General features: G+C 39.4%; 1 protein-coding gene, 3 long non-coding RNA genes and 1 pseudogene across 13 annotated transcripts in view; 3 read left to right on the top strand and 2 right to left on the bottom strand.

Annotated features, from left to right (window-relative positions):
- Positions 1 to 844: 844 nt before the first annotated feature.
- Positions 845 to 5,645, bottom strand: LOC143525484 (uncharacterized). Of its 2 annotated transcripts, XR_013133668.1 has the most exons (9): positions 5,527 to 5,645; positions 4,781 to 5,162; positions 4,597 to 4,699; positions 2,924 to 2,983; positions 2,722 to 2,773; positions 2,495 to 2,542; positions 2,132 to 2,343; positions 1,751 to 1,862; positions 846 to 1,004 (listed from the first exon to the last, which is right to left on the bottom strand). It is a non-coding gene; the product is annotated as an uncharacterized LOC143525484 (long non-coding RNA). The 2 variants fall into 2 exon arrangements; XR_013133669.1 differs by lacking the exons at positions 2,924 to 2,983; positions 5,527 to 5,645 and having other exon boundaries at positions 845 to 1,004; positions 4,781 to 4,920.
- LOC143525488 (uncharacterized) lies at positions 907 to 4,466 on the top strand. Of its 3 annotated transcripts, none has more exons than XR_013133672.1 (7): positions 907 to 1,006; positions 1,510 to 1,654; positions 1,812 to 1,932; positions 2,171 to 2,396; positions 2,710 to 2,795; positions 3,553 to 3,640; positions 4,027 to 4,466. It is a non-coding gene; the product is annotated as an uncharacterized LOC143525488 (long non-coding RNA). The 3 variants fall into 3 exon arrangements; XR_013133673.1 differs by having other exon boundaries at positions 924 to 1,006; positions 1,500 to 1,654; XR_013133674.1 differs by lacking the exon at positions 1,510 to 1,654 and having other exon boundaries at positions 933 to 1,006.
- LOC143525498 (uncharacterized) lies at positions 5,646 to 8,065 on the top strand. 3 transcript variants are annotated; one of them, XR_013133677.1, is made up of 6 exons: positions 5,646 to 5,840; positions 5,949 to 6,034; positions 6,264 to 6,385; positions 6,543 to 6,601; positions 7,083 to 7,205; positions 7,784 to 8,065. It is a non-coding gene; the product is annotated as an uncharacterized LOC143525498 (long non-coding RNA). The 3 variants fall into 3 exon arrangements; XR_013133679.1 differs by lacking the exon at positions 7,083 to 7,205 and having other exon boundaries at positions 5,650 to 5,840; XR_013133676.1 differs by lacking the exons at positions 6,543 to 6,601; positions 7,083 to 7,205; positions 7,784 to 8,065 and having other exon boundaries at positions 5,663 to 5,840; positions 6,264 to 6,536.
- Positions 8,066 to 8,871: 806 nt separating this feature from the next.
- Positions 8,872 to 9,670, top strand: LOC143510505 (uncharacterized; annotated as a pseudogene).
- Positions 9,671 to 22,497: 12,827 nt separating this feature from the next.
- Positions 22,498 to 24,752, bottom strand: part of LOC143525379 (NACHT, LRR and PYD domains-containing protein 3-like) — a 58,093-nt gene continuing 55,838 nt past the window's right edge. For 4 of the 5 annotated variants that reach the window (XM_077019266.1, XM_077019252.1, XM_077019259.1 and 1 more), the window contains 2 exons: positions 23,639 to 23,685; positions 22,498 to 23,492 (listed from right to left, as the gene is read on the bottom strand). In XM_077019266.1, coding sequence (XP_076875381.1) covers positions 22,951 to 23,492; positions 23,639 to 23,685 — 589 coding nt within the window. In that variant the 3' untranslated portion in view covers positions 22,498 to 22,950. The remainder of the gene's footprint in view (positions 23,493 to 23,638; positions 23,686 to 24,752) is intronic. The other variant, XM_077019284.1, reaches the window with a different exon arrangement.

The raw sequence follows: 24,752 nt of genomic DNA, 5'->3' as shown, positions 1-24,752 counted from the left end.
ATCGTTAAAGCGTCTATACATCGTCTTACCAACGTCGTTTTTGGATCAAGCCATGCGAGTCCGTTATTCCGTCGAGCGTTTTCATGTTTTGTTCTTTTAAAGATCTTCACGCGAGCAGCAGTAGCCTATTTATTCTTGTTCTGCATATAATCCCACGTAGACAACTAGCTAGATAACGAAATAGTTGTTTGTGGAGTTTAATTCCTATTTCCTGTTATTCAGATTTTGCCTTTAAAAGATTTAAAGAGACAGCCAGTTTAAAAGATGTAAAGAGACAGCCAGTTTACAATTTTGAAAAGTTGTATTAACTAATTCACATGCACAAACAAAAACTTAACAAATTCTAAAGTGTACATAAAATATTATTTTGAAAAGTTGTATTTTAGAACCAATTCACATGCATAAACAATTACTAAAAAAATGATAAAATGTAAATCACATTATTATTATTCAAAATAATCATCTTTCGGCAATTGCGTGTCAGTCTGTCCATGACAATTGCGAACAGTCCTCATCCTTTAACTTCCACCACCTGATCTTAGGTGGTGCTCTCACTCTCCTCTTCTTCACCTCTAAAACCATCCTACATATCACCATCCTATGCTGTTTAGCTACACTCTCCCCTGGTAACACCTTGCAATCACTAACCTCTCTCAGGTTTTGTCTCCTAGAGGATATAGTAGTGTTAACTACAGCCATCTTTATCTTTATCCTCTTAGCAAAATCTACCACCATTTGTCCTTCCGTATTCCTTTCTTTAACAACATATAATAAAAGTGTTGTCGTTGTTTAACTATGATATTATAAATCATTTTCTCAGTGCTGTAACAAAAACGGAACTGTCCATGTATGAACACGAAGGGCTTAAATCGACTTGATCACGTTGATTCAGCGTGGTCTTCCGCAATGAAGTCTGTCAGGCGCCAGACGAAGCCAGTCTTTCATCGACTTTTCTGCATCAGCTTCACATGGGTGGGACAGCTGAGGATTTCTCATCGCAGATGCTGTAAGTACAACATTGTTTAATTAGAAAATTACTTGTATGTTTTAGTTTCTAAGATAATTTTGGGCCTAAGGATGAGCCTGTTGCTAATAAGCCATTTAGGCACTATTGCTAAGAAGTGCTAATGAAAAGCTGTGTACATGAAGTTTAGTGGCTGTTCAGATACAGAAACTCTATGGCTTGTGGGTGTGGAAAAATGAATGGGATGGAAAGAGGGATGAAAACACAACAGATGAGTGCAGGTACTAATTAGTATGCCTGTGGTTTAGAGCAATACGGCACTATGGATATTATACTTTGAATAGATTTTTCCAATGACTGCTTTTCAATTTGGCACTAATTTCTCTTCATATTAGAAGGCAAGCATTTCTAATTAAATGTATGTGCGTCTTAAGATTTAAGAGTGACACTGAATTGTTTCATATAATATGCATTGTAAATCATTTCTGAGATATGCCATCTTAAAATTTCTTAAAAAGTCAGTTATTTTACTCAGTGGTGTCCAGTTCTATCCAGAAAGGGGCACTTTGGCTGCAGAAGCACACATGATAATTTTTTAAAAACTGATACCAACATGAAGCCTTTGTGGATAAGATTATTCACCCCTGTTGTGACTATACACATCAAAACTAAGGATCACCAACCAAGACGGTAAATGTCAATTATAAAACAAAGCTATTTGTGATTTGTTTTTATGGTACTATATTTGTCATGTTTGGTATACTATGGTCTTATTTTCATACTTACATACTACAAGTTCCTTGATGCGAGTGTGCCCAATTCCTTTTTTTCTCCTCTGCCACACCAGTTCCCTAACCACCAGGCCCTGACTGCCCCCATCTAATGACAGCTTTGACATCTGTAGACAGACAGACAGATAAATAAAAACCAGGGACCGAATTCATAAAAGGTTTTTAAAATTTACAAAGGTATGAGTACAGACATTAAGGAGTTCATAATAATGTTCCTTAAATCAACCCTCAGGATGGATGGATATATCGTTCTTAATTTTGTACTCGAAAGAAAAGATAATTACTTTGTTCCTAAATAAATGTTTATCTTTTACAAGATGTTTACAAAATGTGTACTCTGTGCGAGTTTGTTAAAATGGTATATTTCAGTACTGACCTTTTTTTTTGTGTCACTGTTGGTCAAATCATGTTCTAGACGCACGAAATCCTCTGCACACTGGAGGGGGAGTATGTTTTCTTCCAGATCTTCTTCCAGTGGTGTTGGAAGATTTCTGCTCCTCTCTCCTGCCATTGCCTGAACAACTGCAGTTAAATGCTGCAGTTGCAGCTGCACCTCACCAGTAGCCTCAAGGATGCATCAATCAGTGGCTGTGACATATATAACATACACAACAATAACATTTAAATGAATATTCAAAAAGGTTTGCATTCACATTATTATATACATGGATATATTTAATTTGAGCAAGGATGTTTAGTGAAATTGAGTTTGTTTGGAATTAAAATTTTGAAAACATACGAGTGCACTGGGAGGGTATTAAACGTCCTGAGGCGCGAGCTCTTGATTCTAAAAAAGTAGTAAAAACATGCAGTAATTAGAGTCAATGCAATGGACAAAAATAAGGATAAAATATGGACATTGTCTTAAACTGCTGTGCCCAACAAATATTTAATATGAAGACCCAGTGTATGTGTAATATTGCACTGCTTAGAGTAAACATTTTAAACTTTCAGTATGTGTCCTACCATGAGGTGGAGATGTGAGACCAATCGGAGGACTCCTATTGTGGCTGTGGCGCTGTGGAAAGAATATGTCTTTGGTAAGTACATGTGTGTTCATATGTGTTTGTAATTTCTTTATAAAGGTACACTGCAGATACTGTCTGCATTTTAGGGAACAAGCTAAGTTTACATGGAGTATCTGTTTTACTGTACCCTATAACCTTACTTTGATAGGAGGACATTGTTCTAAAATCCACATTCTCACTGTGTAGTGGCGGGTTTGATGCTGGGGGGGAAACATTGACACAATAGGTTTAATCAGACTTAATTGATCAGATTTTAATGACAGTTTAGATCAGCAGTGCTTTCTTACTTTGAAAAGTATCCATTAGAATATGACCACTGAGTGGTGTCAGCAGAGCAAAGTGTAATGTTCACAATAAGTGTGTTTTTAGCATCATGAATACTATTATAACAATGCTGCAATACGTGACTCCCTCTGGGATTAATAAAGTGATCTATTTATGTTTCTAAATGGGTTGAAATGTGGTGTTGTATTAATTTAGTAGGTATAATGTGGAAGTATGCAGGTTTTCTTTGTTTTACACTTTTCCCCCTCATTTTCAGAAGTGTCGACTGGATTCCTGGCCCCTATTCTGTGTGCGAGTAGTTCTGCTAGGAGATTTATTGAATGTTAACATTGCTGATATATTTCTTTTAGCGTTGTTTAGTGAAATCCCTGAAGTTAACCTCCATCCAATGCTGCCTTACTCTGGGTAGACTTAGGGCTGTGAATACATAAATGGCATATGAATATAAATACATTTAAGTCATTCTTTTTGTATTTCAATGCAGGTATGATCAGGTACCTACAAGTGTTTGGAGGGTTTACTGGTTTCCCCTTGGCTGTAAGCTGTGGTTTTGATATTGGAGCTAAGAAGAGGTAAGGACATTAGTCCTATACTATCGTCATTACATTAGCTGCCTGTTAGATTCCGTATTAACTATAAAATACTTTTATTAACATATAAAACACTGCATGGCTTAGCTCCAGAGTATCTTAGTGAACTTATTGATCATTACAACACAGCACGTTCACTTCGTTCACAGGACGCAGGGTTATTAACTGTTCCTAGGATCAAAAAGATCACAGCAGGTGGAAGAGCCTTTTCTTTTAAAGCTCCACAACTGTGGAATAATCTTCCTGCCTTTATGCGGGACTCAGACACAGTCTCAGTGTTTAAAACTCGACTAAAGACTTATCTGTTTAGTTTGGCATTTGAATAATCTGTTACATATTTACCACATCATTTATCTTTCTTCTCCGAGGTTCACCTGGGGAGTAACACTGCAGTCGGAGACTACAATACCATTATCATCACTCCGACACGGAATGAAAACCTGGCGTTCATCACAAGACATTTACATTGACAATATCAACACCCAGAACTTTTATTCTAGTTACCTTATACTTAGCCTGATTATGTGATTTGTTTGTGACTTGTGTATTCGTCTGTATAATTTGTTTTTGTGTAATTTGTGTGTTAACGGGCCGCCCAATGGAGGATGGGTTCCCTTTTGAGTCTTGGTCTTCCCAAGGTTTCTTTCTATTCCCCACCATCTAGGGAGTTTTTCCTTGCCACTGTCGCCTTTGGCTTGCTCATTAGGGATTTGGACCCATAGTATTGTTAACCTTGTAAATCCTGTAAAGCGCTTTGTGACAACTTGTGTTGTGAAAAGTGCTATACAAATATATTTGATTTGATTTAGTAAGGGACAGTGCATTTTAATTATGTATGTATATATTATTTGGAGTTTAATATATTTGTAGAGAACATTCTGTACATCAGGGTTTCTCAATCCTGCTTCTACACAATATTTGGGTGTTTTTGTGCTTACTGTGTACTTGTGGTGGTGGTGGTGGCCGAGGTAATTTGCTCTTGGGCCTCTTTGCTTTGGTTGAGACTCTTCATCTGACCACCAACATGGTCTCTTTTTTGATCTGCAAGTAAGTTATAGTTGAAGTCATCTAAATCACAATATATACTTATGTCTAGATTACCTCAGTGGAAGATGAATGTACCTTGATTTAGGTCCGTTTTCTCCATCGGAAATAAGGTCGGATGTGTCACATGATGTCTTCCATTTCCTGTTGACATTGTCTAGTGCAGGGGTACTCAACTAAATTTGTCCGCGGTCCAATTTTGGCAGATAGCTGTCACCTGAGGTCCGGGGGGTGGCGAACGCAAGTTGTTGAGCTGGGGTGGTGAACGTAACACTCGTGACGGAGTGTTTTTTTCAATAGCCCTGAAATAAATACTCCGGTTTAAAATTAATTCTCCCGTCAAAATGAATAAATATGGTTTTTTGGGTCCGTATCCAGTTAATCAGGAATGAGATTGGGTCCGGACAGGACTGCGTTCGGGTCCGGATACGGACCGCGGTCCGCCAGTAGTGTAGTGTATCTAAAAAGTAAGGAAATAAGTTAGCCAACAACACTAGCGATTACACTCCCTTTCCCTTTTTTGTCATACTGATTTGTCTTTTAGTTACAAAGAAGCTAAGCTAAGGCGAACTACCTAGCTAACCTAGGCTACAGCTAACGGACAAGCTGGTTTGAACTCGCGGTGTTGTCTCGCGCGATTGCCGTCAGGGCCGTTGTAGTAAAATGATGGTTAGCTTAGATGCTAACACTTTAACCGTAGGCCGTTGTAGTAAAATGGATAGCTAAGATTTAACTTTCAGAGATAGTTAGATTCTTGGAAACAACCAGTTATTAAACATTACTTCATTATTTTACCTCAGTAGAGTTATAACTACATAACCTACCTGTGTTTCCCTGAAGAAGTCAGTCTGTTGCTCACCCACAGGTACAGGACTGCTGGACGCTCATTGGTCCTTTCCATTATACGTCAACATTCTAGAACGTCATGGCGAGTGTATTGACCCCCAGTAATTTGCCAGGACAAATGTATTAGAGAAGGATGATTATACATTGCTTAACTGTATTGTCCTATATTAATGAAACTCAATCAACATGAAATGGTCTCAGCTGTGTAATTCTAAAGTGAATTTGACCTACCATCAACAGAGACTGAGTTACAAGGGGGTGCATTTTACGGCAGGTGCTTGGAAGCAACAAGGTAAATATACAGTGGTATTATAAATCACAATAAATCACACACATACTAGAAATCATCCCAAATGCATTTTTGAGAATAAGAGTGTGTATTGTCATAATTACACTAAAGGGCGTTCCTGCGAAAGACAGGCTGTAACGTGCAGCACTCTCCGTCATGCACGTCAGCAGGATCGTGGTGGTGTCTTGGCTTTGAACGTGAGTGTACAGTAGACTACAGCAGTTGTTGTAACATTATAATTTTAATTTAAAAGTTCACAAGAACTTTATCCGTTTTTACACTTGAACCCAAATTATGATGATGAAGGTCAAGTGGCATTTGTCAAGATCTTTTAGTTACTTGTATTAAAGATTTTGTTGTCTAACAGTCAACCTTATTATTTAGCAATGCAGGCTTATCATTTTGATCGATCTAAACTGTCCTTAGTTTGCGGAGTGCATATTAAAGGAAATGGCTGTCAACACCCAAACCACTCAAGAGGCAGTCAATGAGCTGAGGCTGGGCATTGCCATGACTCTCCTCCAGGAATCTGGCGTGTTGTCTTTGTGGTTGGTCACTGTAAATGGCATAAAATTTATGTCCTCTGAAATGCATGTTCTTTATTAAAATAATATACGTTTTATGCTAGTTAATTAGTACCACATCCTGTATGGACATATGTTTGACATGTAAAAATGAGGAAATGTATTAATACTTTCATCTCAGACAATCTGAGCAACCTGTGTCATTACTGTGGAATGGAGGATCATGATCAAACAAACTGGGTAAGCGCAGCAACACATCTAAATACATTGATCTGCATGTACTATTGTTGAGATATTAGTACTACAAATATGTGATATTAGGCTATTAGTCGTACATAATGTCATAATATAGCATTTTCTCAGGGATCCTTTAAATCCTACAAACTACGAATTATACTCATTTATAATTATGCTCAGTTATACTGTGAATTAGACCCATTTTCTCAAATTTCTGTCAGAGACCTTGGAACAGGCTGTCTTTTCTCAGTTTTATTAGTATCTTGAGAGGAACAAATTTCTTTAAGTCAACCATCTGTGGTACAGACCAGGGTATTCACCAGATATTGCTGTATTGTCAATAACAAAACCTCCCCACAAAGCCAGGAAAAGGTTGTCTTCTGTTCACATCCTACTAGATTGGTCTACTGTTTTTGATACTGTGAACTACTACATGTGAATTTCCTCACTTTCTTGTGATGCTTGGTTCTCATCCTATCTTCAGGGTTTATCTGGTCATGTAGCCTGGGATGGCTCACACACAACCTCACCTTCAAGTGTCATTGCTGGAGCTCCTCATGAGTTTGATCTTTTCTCTTGAAATGCTAAATCAATACGAGCAACATCAGTAAGCTCTAGTCATCTTTACACTTGACTACTGTAATTCACATTTTGCTGGCTTCTAGAAAGCATTCAAAATACTGCAGCTCATATTGTTTGTCAACATGTGATTCTTGTTGAAAACACCATGCTGGCTTCCTGTTCAAGTAAGGAAGGTCTAATTCTCACATTTTCATTTTCAAAAGGCTCATCCTTTCACTGCTTTGCATCCAGGCTTCTACCTCTGGGCCCTTGTAATACACACTCTTATTCCTGATTGCCCTCCCGTTATGACCCGTGCCCGTGACTACGACTCTGTTTATGGAATCCCCTTGAATAAATCTCGCTCTTCTCAGCGTTTGTGTCCGCCTCCCTGCTCTGCGTCAAGCAGAATGTTACACTCACCTTTTAGGCAGTTTAATATGCTAACTCTGACATGCAAATTAGTGCAGTAAATTCTCAATCATTTATTTTGTAACATCTTTGCACTTAACTTATCAATAGAGCACTGCATCAAATCTTTGGACTAAAAATGTAAAGCATGATAGTAATTTCTACATTTTAGATGGGCACCTTTCAGTTAGACCTGCTTTTCATTTGTTCCAGATATGCTGTGACAACTGTGAGAGATGGTACCACCATGACTGCGTCCAGAAGCCTCCAGTTGATAAAGATTATACATGTCCAGCTTGCAAATAAAATGCATTAATGGCTGGTTATTATTATGTATTATTATTGGTGATGTTTATTGTTTGTGATGTTAAATTATTGTTTTTGTTAAATTACTGTTGTTGCTGTTATTATTGTTGTAAATACTTGGCCTAACCTTGCACTGTTGGTGTTTTTTTTTTCTTTTGTAAACTTCTTGCTTTAGGTTCTGCTGTTATTTATTTAACTGTAAAATAAAAAATATTACCAATTATTTCTATTATTTCTATAAATGTGCAGTAGCTCTCACTTTTTGTTTGAATGTTGTTGATTCTAGCTCAAAATCATTGTAGCCATATAGACACAACCAACCATCTTTACAGATGCAACACCATAACTTTAATTTAAAATGTGCATGTCAGTTAGAATATACAGAAAAAATGTTATAATTATATCTCAGTATTAAATATAACAGGATGCACTGCTGTCAGGCCTCATCAGTACATGATTTTTCTAACAGACTGAAACAAACACAGCACTCACATACAACACAGTATGTGTCGAACACAGGACATAACTATCCATGCCTTCATTGCAGCTGTTGTTGATGCTATCAATCAATCAAAACATTACTTAGCAAACTCTTTAATATGCCAACGTTTTGTAAAATCAAGGGCAAATAGTAACTGCCCACCCGTGGTAGATAGATCAGCACAGTAATTCCAATGACGCGCCCACCGAACTGCGACGAAACAGCAGAGCATGTTAGTTCTCAGCGCACCGCACTCACCGATAATCAGACGCCAAAAGAAGCACCATACCCCGACGGTATTAAGCTGGTTCACCAAAGGAAGCCAGGCTCAACCACGATAACCTGCCACCGTTAGAGGTGCTGGGAAAACCGGATGACAGAAAGAAATCTGCCCCCATACCCCCGCTATTTATAATACCAGGATAAACCTACCCCGCGACTCACACGGCTCCACCGCAATTTACAATAGGGAGGGAGTGGGGTTGCCCCAAAAATCTCACTCTGCCACATCAGGATGGGAAACGTTGTTTTGACGTCGCAGCGATGCAACGGCGATGAATATGACGCTCCCGTTTTAAATCGTACATTAGATGTGCATATGATGTATATGCGACGTTCGAAAATGGAACGCGATGTTTTTACGATATACTGATGTAAATACGACGTCTCTGCGACGTACTTGTGCTGTCTGGGGAACAGTGCTGTTGGGACATCTCTAATCTTCCCTACCTGGGTGCCTCTTAGTGGGACTATAGAATATGAAGGCAGAACCATTGGATAAGTGTTCAATAAAGTCACTGACACAGACATTATTGAGATGTTTAAGAATCGTCTCCACTGGGACATTCAGACTGGGCTCTTCACACTCTCGTACCTGAACGACTCTGTACTGTACTGTAGAGAGTACAAAATACCCCAATATAAAAGAGGAATATCATATAGAGGTGTATGGTAAGATTGTTTCTCAGTTTAATACAAAATGAACATGTGAAGAAAGTCTGAGACTGATTCACATTTCTTTTATCTTTCTTTCAGAAACTGTATCAGCACCTGAAGTGACAGCCACCCACAGTTCTCTAGATAATAACCTCTGCTCATTACTGTGTTCAGTGAGGAATGTGAGAGGACTCAGTCTCTTTTGGTATAAAGGCAACGTATTAATAAACTACACAGGAAACTCCAACTTGAATGCCACAGTGTATCTTCTTCTGGAAATTGAGAATCCAGATAATGACAACTTCACATGTGTGGCTTCAAACACATTCAGCAACAAGACAACATACATACAAGAACTGCTCCCTAATGACAAATGACAGCTAGTGGTCATTTTCTAATTAGACTCAGCTGTGAATCTCATTCCATTGCTGGACAGTTCAAACACAAACTGGAACCTGTAGTCATATGATTCAGTCTCAGTCAACTAATTTCACCAGTGTCCCACTGTTCCTAATGTCTCTGTTTTTTCTGTTTGTTTCTTTGTGAAATCTCACTCTGCCCTGCTATAGTTTTTCCATGTTTTTCTTCATTGTACTTAAAAATTCTGAATTTCATATTATACCTTGTTACGTTTGTCTCGTGTGCCCCTTGCCTGATTATTCTGCCTAGTTGTGTGTTGAGTCCATTTTTGACTGGTCTCTTTCTTTTTTGTACCTTTGCCTCTGGAATACACCATATTGCTTTTATTAAACTTCATTATTTCTAATGTATGCACATTGTGTCTACTGATCCTCACTAGACAGACAATATGAGCATCATGTAATGCCCCCTGGGAAATGTAGTTTATATTGGGTCATGATGAATCTCCTCAAAACAGATAGGAGAGGGCAGAAGAGAATGTGTAGGCAGATTAAGATAAGTGTACAGGAATAGTCACAGTACAAAATGCTGTTGTGCCAGTACTATGTACTGATGACACTAATCCAGGAAATGAGATTTCTACGGCAAATTCAGCTAACAATGTCTAGTAAGTTAAATATGGCTGGCTTCTAACATGAGCACTATCCCTAGATAGCAGGGATATGAAAATCCAACCCGGTCTCATTCCCCATGCGTATGAAATCGTACGCAAAATTTTGCACTGAAATGCGTACTTGTCGGTACGCAACTCGCTGCGTACAAATATTACGCCGCTATCAAATACATAATACTCGCGCCGATTCCCGACCAAAACGATCCCTAGGCTATAGTAGGTGTCCAAAATGATCGTAGTATCTACTCTGTACAGTATATTAAAGCAAACGCTAAAAAAGATTAGACATTTGACGTTTTGTGAGGAGAGAGATAGAGAGATAGAGAGACGCACTTCTTGAGCGTAATGCCCAGTGGGATTAGGTCAGAATTCTTCACTAAAAAGACCAATATAATCGCCTTATTAATTTTTTTTATGTATTTAAAAATTTTCTTATTTTCTATTAGTGATTTTTATGTTTAGGTTTGTTCTTAAACTGCTGCAAACAATTGTTAAAATTGGCCGTGCCAATAAAGCAATCTTTAAGTGAATCGAGAGAGAGAGAGAGAGAGAGAGAGAGATGTTTCATAGTTTAAGGATTGTCTTTGGCTACTTTTCTCTGTATAGAGACAAACGTAATTTTCACCTAAACGTATTCATTCTTTTATTCTCTGTTTCTGGTTCTTCTCGGGTTCTGATACGCCTAAATGAACTGATTAGTATCGAAGCTTAAATAATGATGGATTAAAAAAAGATTAGACATTTGGCGTTTTGCGAGACCGTAGGCTATGGAAACATCCCAACATATGTATGTATTTATGTGCTCAGACAAAGACTCTTACTGTGAAGTTCTGCACACATTGGCAAGGTTGCTATTCCAATTTGAGTGCGATTGCGACCATCGATATCAAGGGTTTGAAGCAAAGATTGTTTAAGGGCACTACATTTCATACAGCCTGAAGTGAAAGTGAGCGCTTCCCAGCTGTCGGACTGTGCGCACTTCCGCTGGACACAGAATCACAGCGCGCTTTCCCTCCACACGATGAGTGTCTAAGCAGTCCGGTGCTTAAACTTGCTTAGTAAACTATCTTAGATTAGCCAGCATGCCTTTAATTAACTTGAGATTTGATTAGTATCACAATTTCTATAAAGTTATGTCGCCCTCAAAATAAGTGCACCATGTAGAAGTTTACTTTTGACATACTAAGAATGCGTGTCGGTGTTTAACACTAGAGCTCCTGAGAATTCAGGATTCTGAGGACATCACCCCTCCTTCTTCTCCTTCTTGCCAGCAATTAGCAAAGCCAAACATCACCCTTTATTATGTTAATTCACAGAGCAAGACTGAGGCAGCAGCCTCACCCAGAAAGTCTCTGATCACAGAGATCACAGATCACAAACAAGCAGAAACACAAATGCTTCTATCAAATGCTTCTAACACAAATATAGATAGATAGATAGATAGATAGATAGATAGATAGATGGATAGATAGATAGATAGATAGATAGAGAGGTAGTATAAGAAATGTACAAAGAGCAAGATTCAAGCCTGCTGTTTAGATCACAAACAAGCAGAAACACAAATGCTTCTATCAAATGCTTCTAACACAAATATAGATAGATAGATAGTATAAGAAATGTACAAAGAGCAAGATTCAAGCCTGCTGTTTAGATCACAAACAAGCAGAAACACAAATGCTTCTATCAAATGCTTCTAACACAAATATAGATAGATAGATAGATAGATAGATAGATAGTATGAGAAATGTACAAAGAGCAAGATTCAAGCCTGCTGTTTAGATCACAAACAAGCAGAAACACAAATGCTTCTATCAAATGCTTCTAACACAAATATAGATAGATAGATAGATAGATAGATAGATAGATAGATAGTATGAGAAATGTACAAAGAGCAAGATTCAAGCCTGCTGTTTAGATCACAAACAAGCAGAAACACAAATGCTTCTATCAAATGCTTCTAACACAAATATATATAGATAGATAGATAGATAGATAGATAGATAGAGAGCACATGAATTTGTTTTCCTGTCTTTTCCTCTCCTTTTCCAGCCTGCTGTTTAGATCACAACATTTATCAGTGATGCAGTGATGCAACGCGACCATGCTAATTTTCGCTAGCAATGATATGGGATTTCCTATATAACATTAGCATCAAGCTAATTGCGCCATATAATTTCTTAGCTTTTCAAACGCGAATTCAAACGCGGAAACAGAAAGTGTTTGATTACAACAAATATTATATAGTATATGAAATATACAAAGAGCAAGATTCAAACATTTTTATTTATTTTTATTGTTTGATGGGACTCATTAGAGAAACTGTCGTCTCTACGTGCGATTGAATTGTAACTTTTGAAACACGAGTCTACAAATTTTCTGCAGTATCGGTAACATACAGTCTGCTTGTAACTTCAACTTTTTCGTGAAGTATCATGTTTGGTGTTTTGGTCATATGAGCTTGGGGGTGAGCCAGCTTGTGCTTTGGCAGGCGTATGATCTTGGGGTGAGCCGCTTCCACCGCATTACCAAGACAATGGGCGTTAATCCCTTCACAGCAGGGGAGTGGGCTACATGGACCCTACCAAGCCCTGTGAAATTTTTCGCTTCTCTAGGAGCTCTAGTTTAACAGGTGAAAATCTTCTTTGCTAGCTAGCGTTAGAGCTAGACTAATTATGTGCCTCTAATTATGTATACCTAATTAATACACAGGTCTAGACTAACATTACTCAAACTGTATGTCTATTATGAATGATATAGAAATGACATTTCAGCTAGAGCTGATTGATAAGTGAATTGTGAAAACATGAGTTAAGATTTTTTTCATGATATAACATTTCACACACTGTGTACTAGGGCTGAACGATTAATTGCATTTGCGATAATTTCGCGATTTTTTAAAACGCGATTGTCTAATCGCACAGGCTGCGATTTAAACTGGTCACGTGACTTGGGAGCGAGCCGAGCCGAGGACGAACGGAGCAAACCCGAGCAGGAGGCAGGGAGGTGGAGAAGTGAAGTTAACACAGCGCACTTTAACTTGTTGCACAATGGCTTCAGGCTCGACAGAAGCTGACACAACTGAAAGTCTAATAGGGGCAGCACATAAGTTGTGTGAAATTACTTTGGCTTTTAAAAAGATGCTGCTCAACGTCAGGTACCCTGCAAAACATGCCTTGCTACTGTTGCTACGACGCGAGGTAACACTACAAACCTCCTTCAGCATTTAAAAAACACCACAAAGCCTCGTATGATATTTGTAAGGCTAAAATGCCAACGACCAGTGCTGCATCTTCAAATACGCCAAAGTGTTTCTCTGCGCTTATACAGCTTTAGTATGCGGTGAGCAGCGAAATACCGTAAAATCACGCATATAGGCGCAATAAGATTTAAAGCACGGATGAATCGCGAAAGCGCGGATAGCTTGACCGCGGTCCAGCAGACAGGGTTCACTGACCGAACCGTTTGAAAGTGTAACTCCTTATGGATGTAATTCAAAGCAGCACGCTGAAATAACTCGGGCAGTAACGGAGTTCATAGTGAAAGACATGATGTCCGTTAATATAGTGAACAAGCCCAGCTTCATGGCTTTGTTAAACACACTGGATATGCGCTACCAAACGCCCTCACACACATATTTTAGCCAAGTTGCTATACCTGCAGGGCTGCCAACTCTCACGCATTGAGCGTCTTAGACTAAAAAATTAGTAGTTCGCTCTGGCGCCAACCACAGGCGATCGATCGATCACGATATAATAATAAGACTTACATTTAGTCCATTTTACACCCAGTGGCGGACTTAGCAATTTGAAGGCTCAAGGCGAATTTAGCTAGGGGGCCCATCAACATTAATATGCGAGAAATAAGTTCAGGTTCACACTACAAGATTTTAGGCTAGTTTTTCAGTCGCCGACTGTTTTTGTAGATCACCGACAGAAACTGTGGTCGGACGCAAATCGGGGATCATTCGGCGCTCGCTCAGTCGTGTAGTGTGAACTGCTGAAAGACGCTCGCCGAGCCGTCGCCGAGTGGCCGCCAACTCATCGCAGACGACCGGCAGATATCTAGCATGTTTAATATCTAGCATGTTTAATATCTAGCATGTTCCATATCTAGCCCAGTCGGCGACTGTGAGTCAACAGCAGCGTCTAGCTTCATACAACTTTACTACAAGACTGTGTTTAAGTTATTGTGACAGCACTGGAGAAATAGTGCGATTGACTATATCTATGTTCACTGCAACGGAGAGATGAAATAATTCTGGCAATTTGGGACTATGGAGTGGTTAAACGGTAAAAAAATAAAATAATAATAACGAAAATGCGGAGTACATGTACGTTGTTTCATTTTCGTGTTCTCGTGTTTTTGGACGGCAGCCAGATGAGTCGGCGATTCCCCAATTGTTTAATTCGTGAGCCTACGTCACCGATCAGTCATGTAGTGTGAATGCCACAACAACTGAAAGACTTGCGATTACAGCACAACCAGTCGTGTAGTGCGAAAGGCACAAAAACCTGATGACTGAAAAGTATCTGAGCTGTATAAAAAATGCCGAAACAGAGTCGCAATCGCAATTTATAGATAAAAAATTGCAATTAGATTATTTTCCAAAATCGTTCAGCCCTACTGTGTACTACCAAATCTAGTTGGAGTGGCCTAATTATACTCTCTTTTTAAGCAAATGTGAAAGACATCTGTTTTATTACTAACAGTATCTGCAATATGCTCAGAAAAGTTATATGTTAACATTAAATGTTTTGACATCTTTTTTTTTCTTTTCACAGACCTTTCAGATCCCTCCTCACATCCACCTATCTCACTATCCTTTATAGCGACCCAACGGCACTTTTAAGAGCCACTCGTCTGTCTGTCTATCCATCCATCCATCCATCATCTATCTGTCTGCCAGTCTTGCTGTTTATCTGTCTGTTTGTCTTCAGTGTCTGTGTGTATCTGTTGTCTCTCTGTATATCTATCCATCATTCATCCATCCATCTATCTATCTATCTGTCTGGTATGTGTACTAATTTTTATTTTACAATCATAGGCAAACAAAGAAGGTCGGCAAAACCCGTATCTGGTGGTGTTAGGTGGAGACAGAGGGATAATTCAGGACAAATTATTCCAGAATTTCCCCCAAAGACTCATAACTCGACTACACGTAATAAATGTTCTTTTTGGTCTCCAAATTTGAATTGTACAGGTCTTCTGATAGTTGAATAATGACAATGTACCTTGTTCTCACATTGCTTTTCCTTCCAAACTCAGATAAAAGGAGCAGTTCTGAAGTGGCTGAATCAGTATTTCAGCAGCATGAGTCAACACATTATGGTCAGTAGAAATCTGTTACACAGATTATACATACATAACTGTAAGTCACACATTTAACAATTTAGTAATTTTTTTGTCTTACATTTACAGATAGTGCTCAAGAACTTAATGAATAAGAATAAGGAACCAACTTCAGCCTCATCCGTGTGGAGGGAAAGCGCGCTGTGATTCTGTGTCCAGCGGAAGTGCGCACAGACCGACAGCTGGGAGGCGCTCACTTTCACTTCAGGATGTATGAAATGTAGTGCCCTTAAACAATCTTTGCTTCAAACCCTTGACATCAATGGTTGCAATCGCGCTCACCTTGCCAATGTGTGCAGAACTTCACAGTAAGAGTCTTTGTCTGAGCACATAAATACATACGTTGGGATGTTTCCATACAGTCTCGCAAAACGTGAAATGTCTAATCTTTTTTTAATCCAGCATTACGCTCAAGAAGTGCGTCTCTCTATCTCTTTCTCTCTCTCTCTCTCAACTCGCAAAACGTCAAATGTCTAATCTTTTTTAGCATTTGCTTTAATATACTGTACAGAGTAGATACTACAATCATTTTGGACACCTACTATAGTCTAGGGATCGTTTTGGTCGGGAATCGGCACGAGTATTATGTATTTGATAGCGGCGTAACATTTGTACGCAGTGAGCTGCGTACGCAAGAGTACGCATTTCAGTGCATAGTTTTGCGTACGATTTCATACGCATGTGGAATGAGACCGGGTTGCATTTAACGCATAAGACACTTTTGCACCATGGAATGTTTCTCAGATTATATGGATGCACAATACGATCATGGTGGAGATTACTGAAGAGGCTACGCTGTTGGATGGGAAATTTAAATATTTAAATTTAAAGAAATTTAAATATTTAAATTTAAAGAAACTTCCAGATGGAAGTACAAACACAAATATTGTTATTTGCACTTTATGTAGGAAGTAGTTCGCTTATCACAGGAGCACTTCCACCCTTCGTTACCACCTCAACGCAAAGCATGTTGGGGCTAACGCGCAGGTCAGTAATGATAACTTAGCTGCTAAATGTATTCCTAGTAGGATAGGGTGACCAAACGTCCGCATTTCACATCCTGTCCCGGGTGTCCCAGGGTTTTTTTAAAGTGAGGAAATGTCCTGGTTTTTAAATTACCTTCATTGGACCATTAAGACTGATAAAACTTAATCAAGACTGGATTAAACTTTCGCGAGTGACCATAGCGCGCGACTCCTCACACCTCGCGCGAGCGACGGAGGCGTTTATACTTGACGCGTCACATTTGCAGAGTTGTCCTTAACGTTCAAATTAAGAAACAAAATGTCAGTCCACGTCAGACAAATTGACCGATTCACTGGCGAGATGTATTGCTGTGGACTGTAGACCGCTCTCTGTGGGCGACAGCGCTACTGCGTCACCTGATGTAAGTTACGAACTGCCGTCCAGAAAGACAATGTCGAAGAAAATCCAGCTGCTGTATGATGAGGAAAGGGAAGTAAAACAGGTTATTGTGAAGAGCACCACAAATGTGGCTCTGACTGGGGATCACTGGACCTCTGTTAGCAACAAGAATTATCTTGGTGTGACGGCTCATATTATAGATGATGAATGGAAGATCCAGTCATTTGCTTTGAACATGCAGAAGACCACTTCTAGGCACTATGGAGATGCCTGTGACAGAGGCCTGGAAAATTAAAGAAAGTCTACCATCTAAAATGTTATTAAAAAACATCTTCTGATTTACTTCAGTTCTTCTTATTCTTCCAATATCATGAGCAAAGCTCCCAAAATTAAAAATATTTGGTCAGAATTTCCAGTGTTCTGAAAACTATTTGCTCTGTATTGGTCTGTGTAGTAGACTGGTGGAAAAATAAACAAGATGTTGAAGTTTATGCTTATGTTCATTGATTCATTCATCATTCAAACTTTAATTAATATTTCTCATGTTAAATATTGAAATGCGATTAATTTCGATTAATTAATTACCAAAGCTTGTAATCAATTCGATTAATTTTTTTAATCACGTCCCACCCCTAATATATATATCCACAAGGTCATACACGGTATATCAATATCTTAATTATCACAAACACTAAACACACAAGGTTAGCAAGGCTGGTTCACTACTGGGGATCCTCCCATTTCCTCCTTTTATCCCAGGAAGCCAAGGGCGGAGACGTCACTTGATGTTCCCAGGGACATCATGGAGTCCTGGAGTGGAACACGGACCGGACTGCCTCGAACATGTAAAGAGACAAGGTCATAACAAAATGAATTTACAGTGTCGCACATATATATACAGCAGTAGTGAATCAAGAGAACAAATGGCACAATTCAAAATACTCAAATCAGATCTGTCATATCAATTAAATAATGCACTGGTGTTACAATATGTAATGAAACACTGTCCATGTACATCAGTATTATAAAACATTAAGAGGAGATACGCCTCATTTGACCTTTAAACTTTTTAAGCCTCAGTACTATATTCAACCCACTGCTTAATGGCAGGACTGGGGTACATTTCAGATTTTCTTTTAATGGACAGAAGCATATGTACCGACACATAAAACAATTTACATGAATTAAGTTTGCATTAATTTAACAAGCAAAAATCAACACAGAATGCTATACTTTGCCCATTTGTGATATATGAATATTTGGTTGTCTAGTGGACATATACTGGAACTACCAGAAAGTTTCATCATAAATGCAAAAGATAAGATTATCCCTTATTAATCCTGCCTGTGACAGGCAGGGTGAGCGAAATAAAATGGAAGCGATCACGTCAAGTCTCAGGGAAAAAGGATGGTTTAATTGAAAAGTGCGCAAACCAAAAACCCGCGACGTTGATCCAAATGAAGGATATAATGACCAGCAGTCAACTGGTACAAAGACAAGACATATATAGACAAACAAACGACCCTCAGGCGAGACGGATCGCAGGCTCCGCCCACCTGAGGGACGAACACAATGGCCACAACAACAGGACATCTGCCGCTGTAGACGGAGGCAACCAGTAGGGGGCCCGCCATACCATGGCACTGCCATGGGGAAATTTGCAATGTTAAAGCAGCAGAGAGGAAAGGACAGAGAAACATTTCATGAAGTATAAAGCAATATATAAAATAAAATTTAACAAAGGATAAAAGGCATCAAATTGGGATAAAACTGTAAAATGTAGATGTAGGTTCTACACTGCATGGTTAACTACTCTGCATGCAATCACAGGCCTTTATTTTCGCAAACCCTAGAAATGCAGAGAAGCCAGCGACTGTTCTTAGAGAATAAGACTAAACACATTTCACAAGAAACACTCAAGATGCATTTCAGTTTTGGTCCTGGTTAAGCTGAAGTTTACAAGCTTATTAATTGGAGTCTAGCTAACTGCCTCTTTGCTAACCCATACATCAAGTTTACACTTAGGCAGTTGCAAACCCCATTATAAATGTTCAATTAAATGTATTAATTCACTTTCTCACTACGAACAGTTTAAACACCGTTGTTTCAAAACCTTGAAATATTTAAGATAATTTAATAATTGCAAACTTAAGAGTACAACATCTAACCTTCCCTAAGAGTAAAATGTAATTTGGGGAATTTCCATCACAAACATTTATAGCAACAGGGACACCCAAAGCAGTGACAATTTTCCTGTATGGACAGCACAAATATCACAATACTTTCCAGTATAATCAACAAAACATTTCAATTCAAAGTTGAAAACTATGCAAACAATTAATTTAGAAAACAACCAGAAATAATACTCACACAGCAAAACATGTTAAAGAAAAAAAAAAACAGGTAAAAGCTTATAACAAAATCACTTTGACTAATAGTTCTTAACTATGAGGCAAAAGAGGCCCAGGTTTCCCTCCCCCAGCACCTCTTCCAGATTTTCTGGGGGGATACAAAGGTGTACGGCTGGAGTACTTGGGAGATGGCAGCGTAGGCATTACTGGAAGATATTGCTAAGGGCCAAATTTGCCGAGAGCGCATTTTCCGTGACCATTATGATTTTTTGGCCCATGATGACAACTGGTTTATAAGCCGTTTCAGATTTCCAAGAACTGTCCTCTTCTGCTGAGTTGGGTCCAGTTTTGGAGAGAGAAACGCGAGGAGTCGCACATTGCCAGTTCCTTTACAGGTGCTGACAACGCTCAGCTTCCTGGCGACTGGCTCGTTTCAAAGAGAACTGGCAGACCGGTTGGGGATATCCCAGTCATCTTTGAGCCGGGCCATGCCAACTGTTTTGGATGGGATCATCTGCATGTCAGCTAGTTACATAAAAGTTCTCATATGAAGCGGTTGACCAGGCAAACATTAAAGTGCAATTTGCAGCGATACCTGGTTTCCCTAATGTAATCGGAGCGATCGACTGCACAAACATTTCTATAAAGGCACCATGTAAGGAGAAATTTGCTTATGTAAATAGAAAGCACTTCAATAATGAAAATCTTAGTGTTTAACTGTTTATCCTATAACTGTACATAGAACTGGAAATCCTCTGCACCTTTATTGTATTAAATTTTTTATTATTCTATAGTGTAAAAATATTTTTTTTCTTATACTTTTTATATTCTGTAATAAATACAGATATATTGTTATATAAAAAGGTAAGAGGCAGCATTCAAATTTTAAACAATTCTTTTATTGAGTCACTGATGCTAGTGAGCGCATCACTGCAATTTTTTAGGTGCATTATATTATTCTGCCAGTGTGCATTGTTCTGACCCCCAACATTTAAAGCTTCACGCATGCTGTACCACTCAGACCTTTTGCGCTTTGCCGTAATGCCACAACGTGCCAAACAAACATTTTTTCCGCACCTATACCTCATTCAAGAGCGTCTCCACTTCACATTCGGTGAAGTCTCTTCTTTCCCCGTTTAGACATGGTTTGTGATAGATCAGAGAGGAAACTCCTCTGGTGCAGGACAAATTTAAATTAATTTGCATATTTAAAGGGGGGCATGTCACAGGAGGACTCAGCTACTCTCTTGATTGGGTTGTACAAAAGAAATGTATGTGGATTCAGACCCTGGGGCCTCATGTACAAAGACTTGCATGGATTTCTTACTGAAAATTGGCATACATACAGTGGGGAAAATAAGTATTTAGTCAGTCACCAATTGTGCAAGTTCTCCCACTTAAAAAGATGAGAGAGGCCGGTAATTGACATCATAGGTAGACCTCAACTATGAGAGACAAAATGTGAAAAAAACATTGAGAAAATCTTTTATTTTATCTGACTTCTAAAGAATTTATTTGCAAATAATGGTGGAAAATAAGTATTTGGTCACCTACAAACAAGCAAGATTTCTGGCTGTCACAGACCTGTAACTTCTTTTTTAAGAGGCTCCTCTTTCCCCCACTCATTACCTGTATTAATGGCACCTGTTTGAAGTTGTTAACAGTATAAAAGACACCTGCCCACAACCTCAAACAGTCACACTCCAAACTCTACTATGGTGAAGACGAAAGAGCTGTCGGAGGACACCAGAAACCGAATTGTAGACCTGCACCAGGCTGGGAAGACTGAATCTGCAATAGGCAAGCAGCTTGGTGTGAAGAAATCTATTGTGGGAGCAATAATCAGAAAATGGAAGATCTACAAGACCACTACCAATCTCCCTCGATCTGGGGCTCCACGCAAGATCTCAGCCCGTGGGGTCAAAATGATCACAAGAACGGTGAGGAAAAATCTCAGAACCACAAGGGGGGATCTAGTGAATGACCTGCAGAAAGCTGGGACCAACGTTACAAAGGCTACCATCAGCAACACACTACGACGCCAGGGACTCAGATCTTGCAGTGCCAGACGTGTCCCCCTGCTTAAGCCAGTCCATATCCAGGCACGCCTGAAGTTTGCTAGAGAGCATTTGGATGTTCCAGAAGAGTATTGGGAGAATGTCATATGGTCAGATGAAACCAAAGTACAACTATTTGGTAAAAACACAACTCGTCGTGTTTGGAGGACAGTGTTGCATCCAAAGAACACCATACCAACTGTGAAGCATGGGGGTGGCAACATCATGCTTTGGGGCTGTTTCTCTGCAAAGGGACCAGGACGACTGGTCCGTGTACATGAAAGAATAAATGGGGCCATGTATTGTGAGATTTTGGGTGCAAACCTTCTTCCATCAGCAAGGGCAATGAAGATGAAACGTGGCTGGGTCTTTCAGCATGACAATGATCCCAAGCACACTGCCAGGGCAACAAAGGAGTGGCTTCGTAAGAAACATTTCAAAGTCCTGGAGTGGCCTAGCCAGTCTCCCGATCTCAACCCCATCGAAAACCTTTGGAGGGAGTTAAAAGTCCGTGTTGCCCGCCGACAGCCCCAAAACATCACTGCTCTAGAGGAGATCTGCATGGAGGAATGGGCCAACATACCAGCAACAGTGTGTGCCAACCTTGTGAAGACTTACAGAAAACGTTTGACCTCTGTCATTGCCAACAGAGGATATACAACAAAGTATTTAGATGAACTTTTGTTATTGACAAAATACTTATTTTCCACCACATTTTGTCTCTCATAGTTGAGGTCTACCTATGATGTCAATTACCGGCCTCTCTCATCTTTTTAAGTGGGAGAACTTGCACAATTGGTGACTGACTAAATACTTATTTTCCCCACTGTACAAATCCAGAAAAAAAATCTGGATGTATCAAACCGTGCGTACGCCTGAATCTTTATATGTCATTGCTATACCAGCAATTAACTGTGCAATTCTTGTTTCTCTGCTCTCACTGTCACTGGTTTTGATCAGTTGTTTTGCTCAGTGTCTTACTTGCTCAATTGAACTTCATCTTTGCTCTCTTGTATTAAAGACAGTAATCTCACTCCATAGGACTGGAGTAAATTTCAGTGTTTCTCTTTAATGGACAGAAGTAAGCAAATGTACATCACACCAAAACATAAAACACTTTACATAAATTGCAATTTAACCAGAAAAATCACACACAAAATCCTATACTTTGCCCAGTTAAGATATATCAATATGTGTTTGTCTGCTACCATCTACTGGACAAATACCAGAACTGCAGGAAAATTTCATCATAAATGGAAAATATGGGAGAAAACTGCAAAATGTAGAAACAGGTTCTACACTGCACAGCTAACTACTCTGTATGCAATCACAAGCCTTTATTTTCCCCTAACCCTAGAAATGCATAGAAGACAGCAACTGTTGTGGCAAGAAAAAGAGGAGGGAGAGAGAGAGAGAAAGAGAGAGGTTTTGTTCTCCAGTTGTGTGTGTAGAGGAGTGTGTGTTTCCATGGAGACTCAGGTGTTGCTCCAGTACACAGGAGGTTATTCTAGCTCACACACACACACTGAGGAGTCAGGACCCCTAACCCAAAACCCTGCATAGAGGGGCTCAGTGAATGTGGAGTGGAGTGTGTGTAAGTGTGTGAGTGTGTGTGTGAGAGAGGAGACACTGTAGAAGGACAGAGTGCCGGCCAGCCAGTCCAGATACACTCCTACTCTGTTGGAGCTGGAGGGGGGGTCAGAGATGTCAAGGCGGTTTTTATTGTGATGGACAGTGTAACTGTTATTAGAGCAGTGCAGCCTCCAGGATTTTATATTGTATCCAAACCCACAGTCATAACTGTCTCCTTTCCTGCTGATTCCTTTATATGTCACTGCTATACCGGCAGTTCCACTACACTCAGCCTCCCAGTAACAGCGTCCAGTCAGACTCTCTCTACACATCACCTGAGGCCAATCATTAAATCTCTCTGGATGATCAGGATATGCCTGATGCTCCTCCACACGAGTCACCTTTCTGTTCCCCTCAGACAGAGAGAGAAGTCTGTGTGCTGTATTTGGGTTCAGTGTGAGCTCACACGCATCTGCACACAAGAAGAGACATTAGAGGAGACCACACAAATACTGTGTGTGTGTTTGTGTGTGTGTGTATCTGTGTGTGTGCATGTGTGTGTGTGTGTGTGTGTGAGTGTGTGTGTGTGCGTGTATTAACTACATAACTGCTGCTTACATTTTCTTGGTTCTGGTTTGAGTCTGATCTTCCCTGCGTGATCCACCCTAAAGAAAACACACACACACACACACACACACACACACACACACACACACACACACACACACACACACAGTTAATAGGACTGTCTCTTTCACACACAGATGCACCCAGATAACAGGGCTGTCTGTCTCTCATACTTACATAGACCTCTTACACACACACACACACGCACCTAGATGACCATACTGTCTGTCTCACTCACACACAGTGTTAGGAACGTTATTTTAAAAAAGTGATTAGTTATAGTTACTCACTACTTGTTCAAAAAAGTAACTGAGTTAGTAACTGAATTACTCTATAATAAAAGTAACTCGTTACCAGGGAAAGTGACTATTTGCATTACAGTTAAAAAAAAGTTATATGCTAAAGAATAAGGATTTTTTGAAAAAGCAGTTTTCACAGTCAGTTGAAATGAGTAGATCAGAAAGGTGTTTAACTTTTGATATTTATTGCACATCAACAGACAAGTGCAGGATATAATCCTTTAAAATCCCAAATCTTTGTAAAAAAACAAAAAAGTAAACAGTTACACTATATAAAGTGCATTTACATCTATCAAATTAAATTAAATTCTCTCAACCTGAGACAACTGGTTTGTTCACAACAGAAGTAAACTTAACAATAAAACCTCTATTCTTAATTAAATAAATCAAATACCCAGTCTGGTATACATTCAGGAACTTCTTCCAGTATTTCTTAAATAATGTTTATATCGCCACCTTGAAAATACTCGTTTTTCTTCGGCTTGCTCCTGACTTGCCATTTCTGCCTCTTCTCCGTTTGGTGTGTCACTGGCATGCTTCGGCACACATGTAAAAACACTGGCTCTGATTGGCTACCATAACGCTGCCTTAGCCAATCGCTTACTGACTTGTTAAGTTAAACAGGTGTTACACCGAGAACTGTGACCTATCGAGATCTGTTACTCCTCACTAGCCTGGGCAGCGGTCCGCTCCCTTTACTGTTAGTATATCAATATATAGTAACGCTCCGCTTTTAATTATCAGTAACGTCAACGGCGTTGTAATGACAGGAAAAGTAATTAATTATATTATCCCGTTACTGACAA

The sequence above is a fragment of the Brachyhypopomus gauderio genome, chromosome 1 (assembly GCF_052324685.1).
Source record: "Brachyhypopomus gauderio isolate BG-103 chromosome 1, BGAUD_0.2, whole genome shotgun sequence".
In the NCBI taxonomy this organism is placed as follows: domain Eukaryota; kingdom Metazoa; phylum Chordata; class Actinopteri; order Gymnotiformes; family Hypopomidae; genus Brachyhypopomus; species Brachyhypopomus gauderio.
This window is presented reverse-complemented; position numbering and strand designations above follow the sequence as displayed.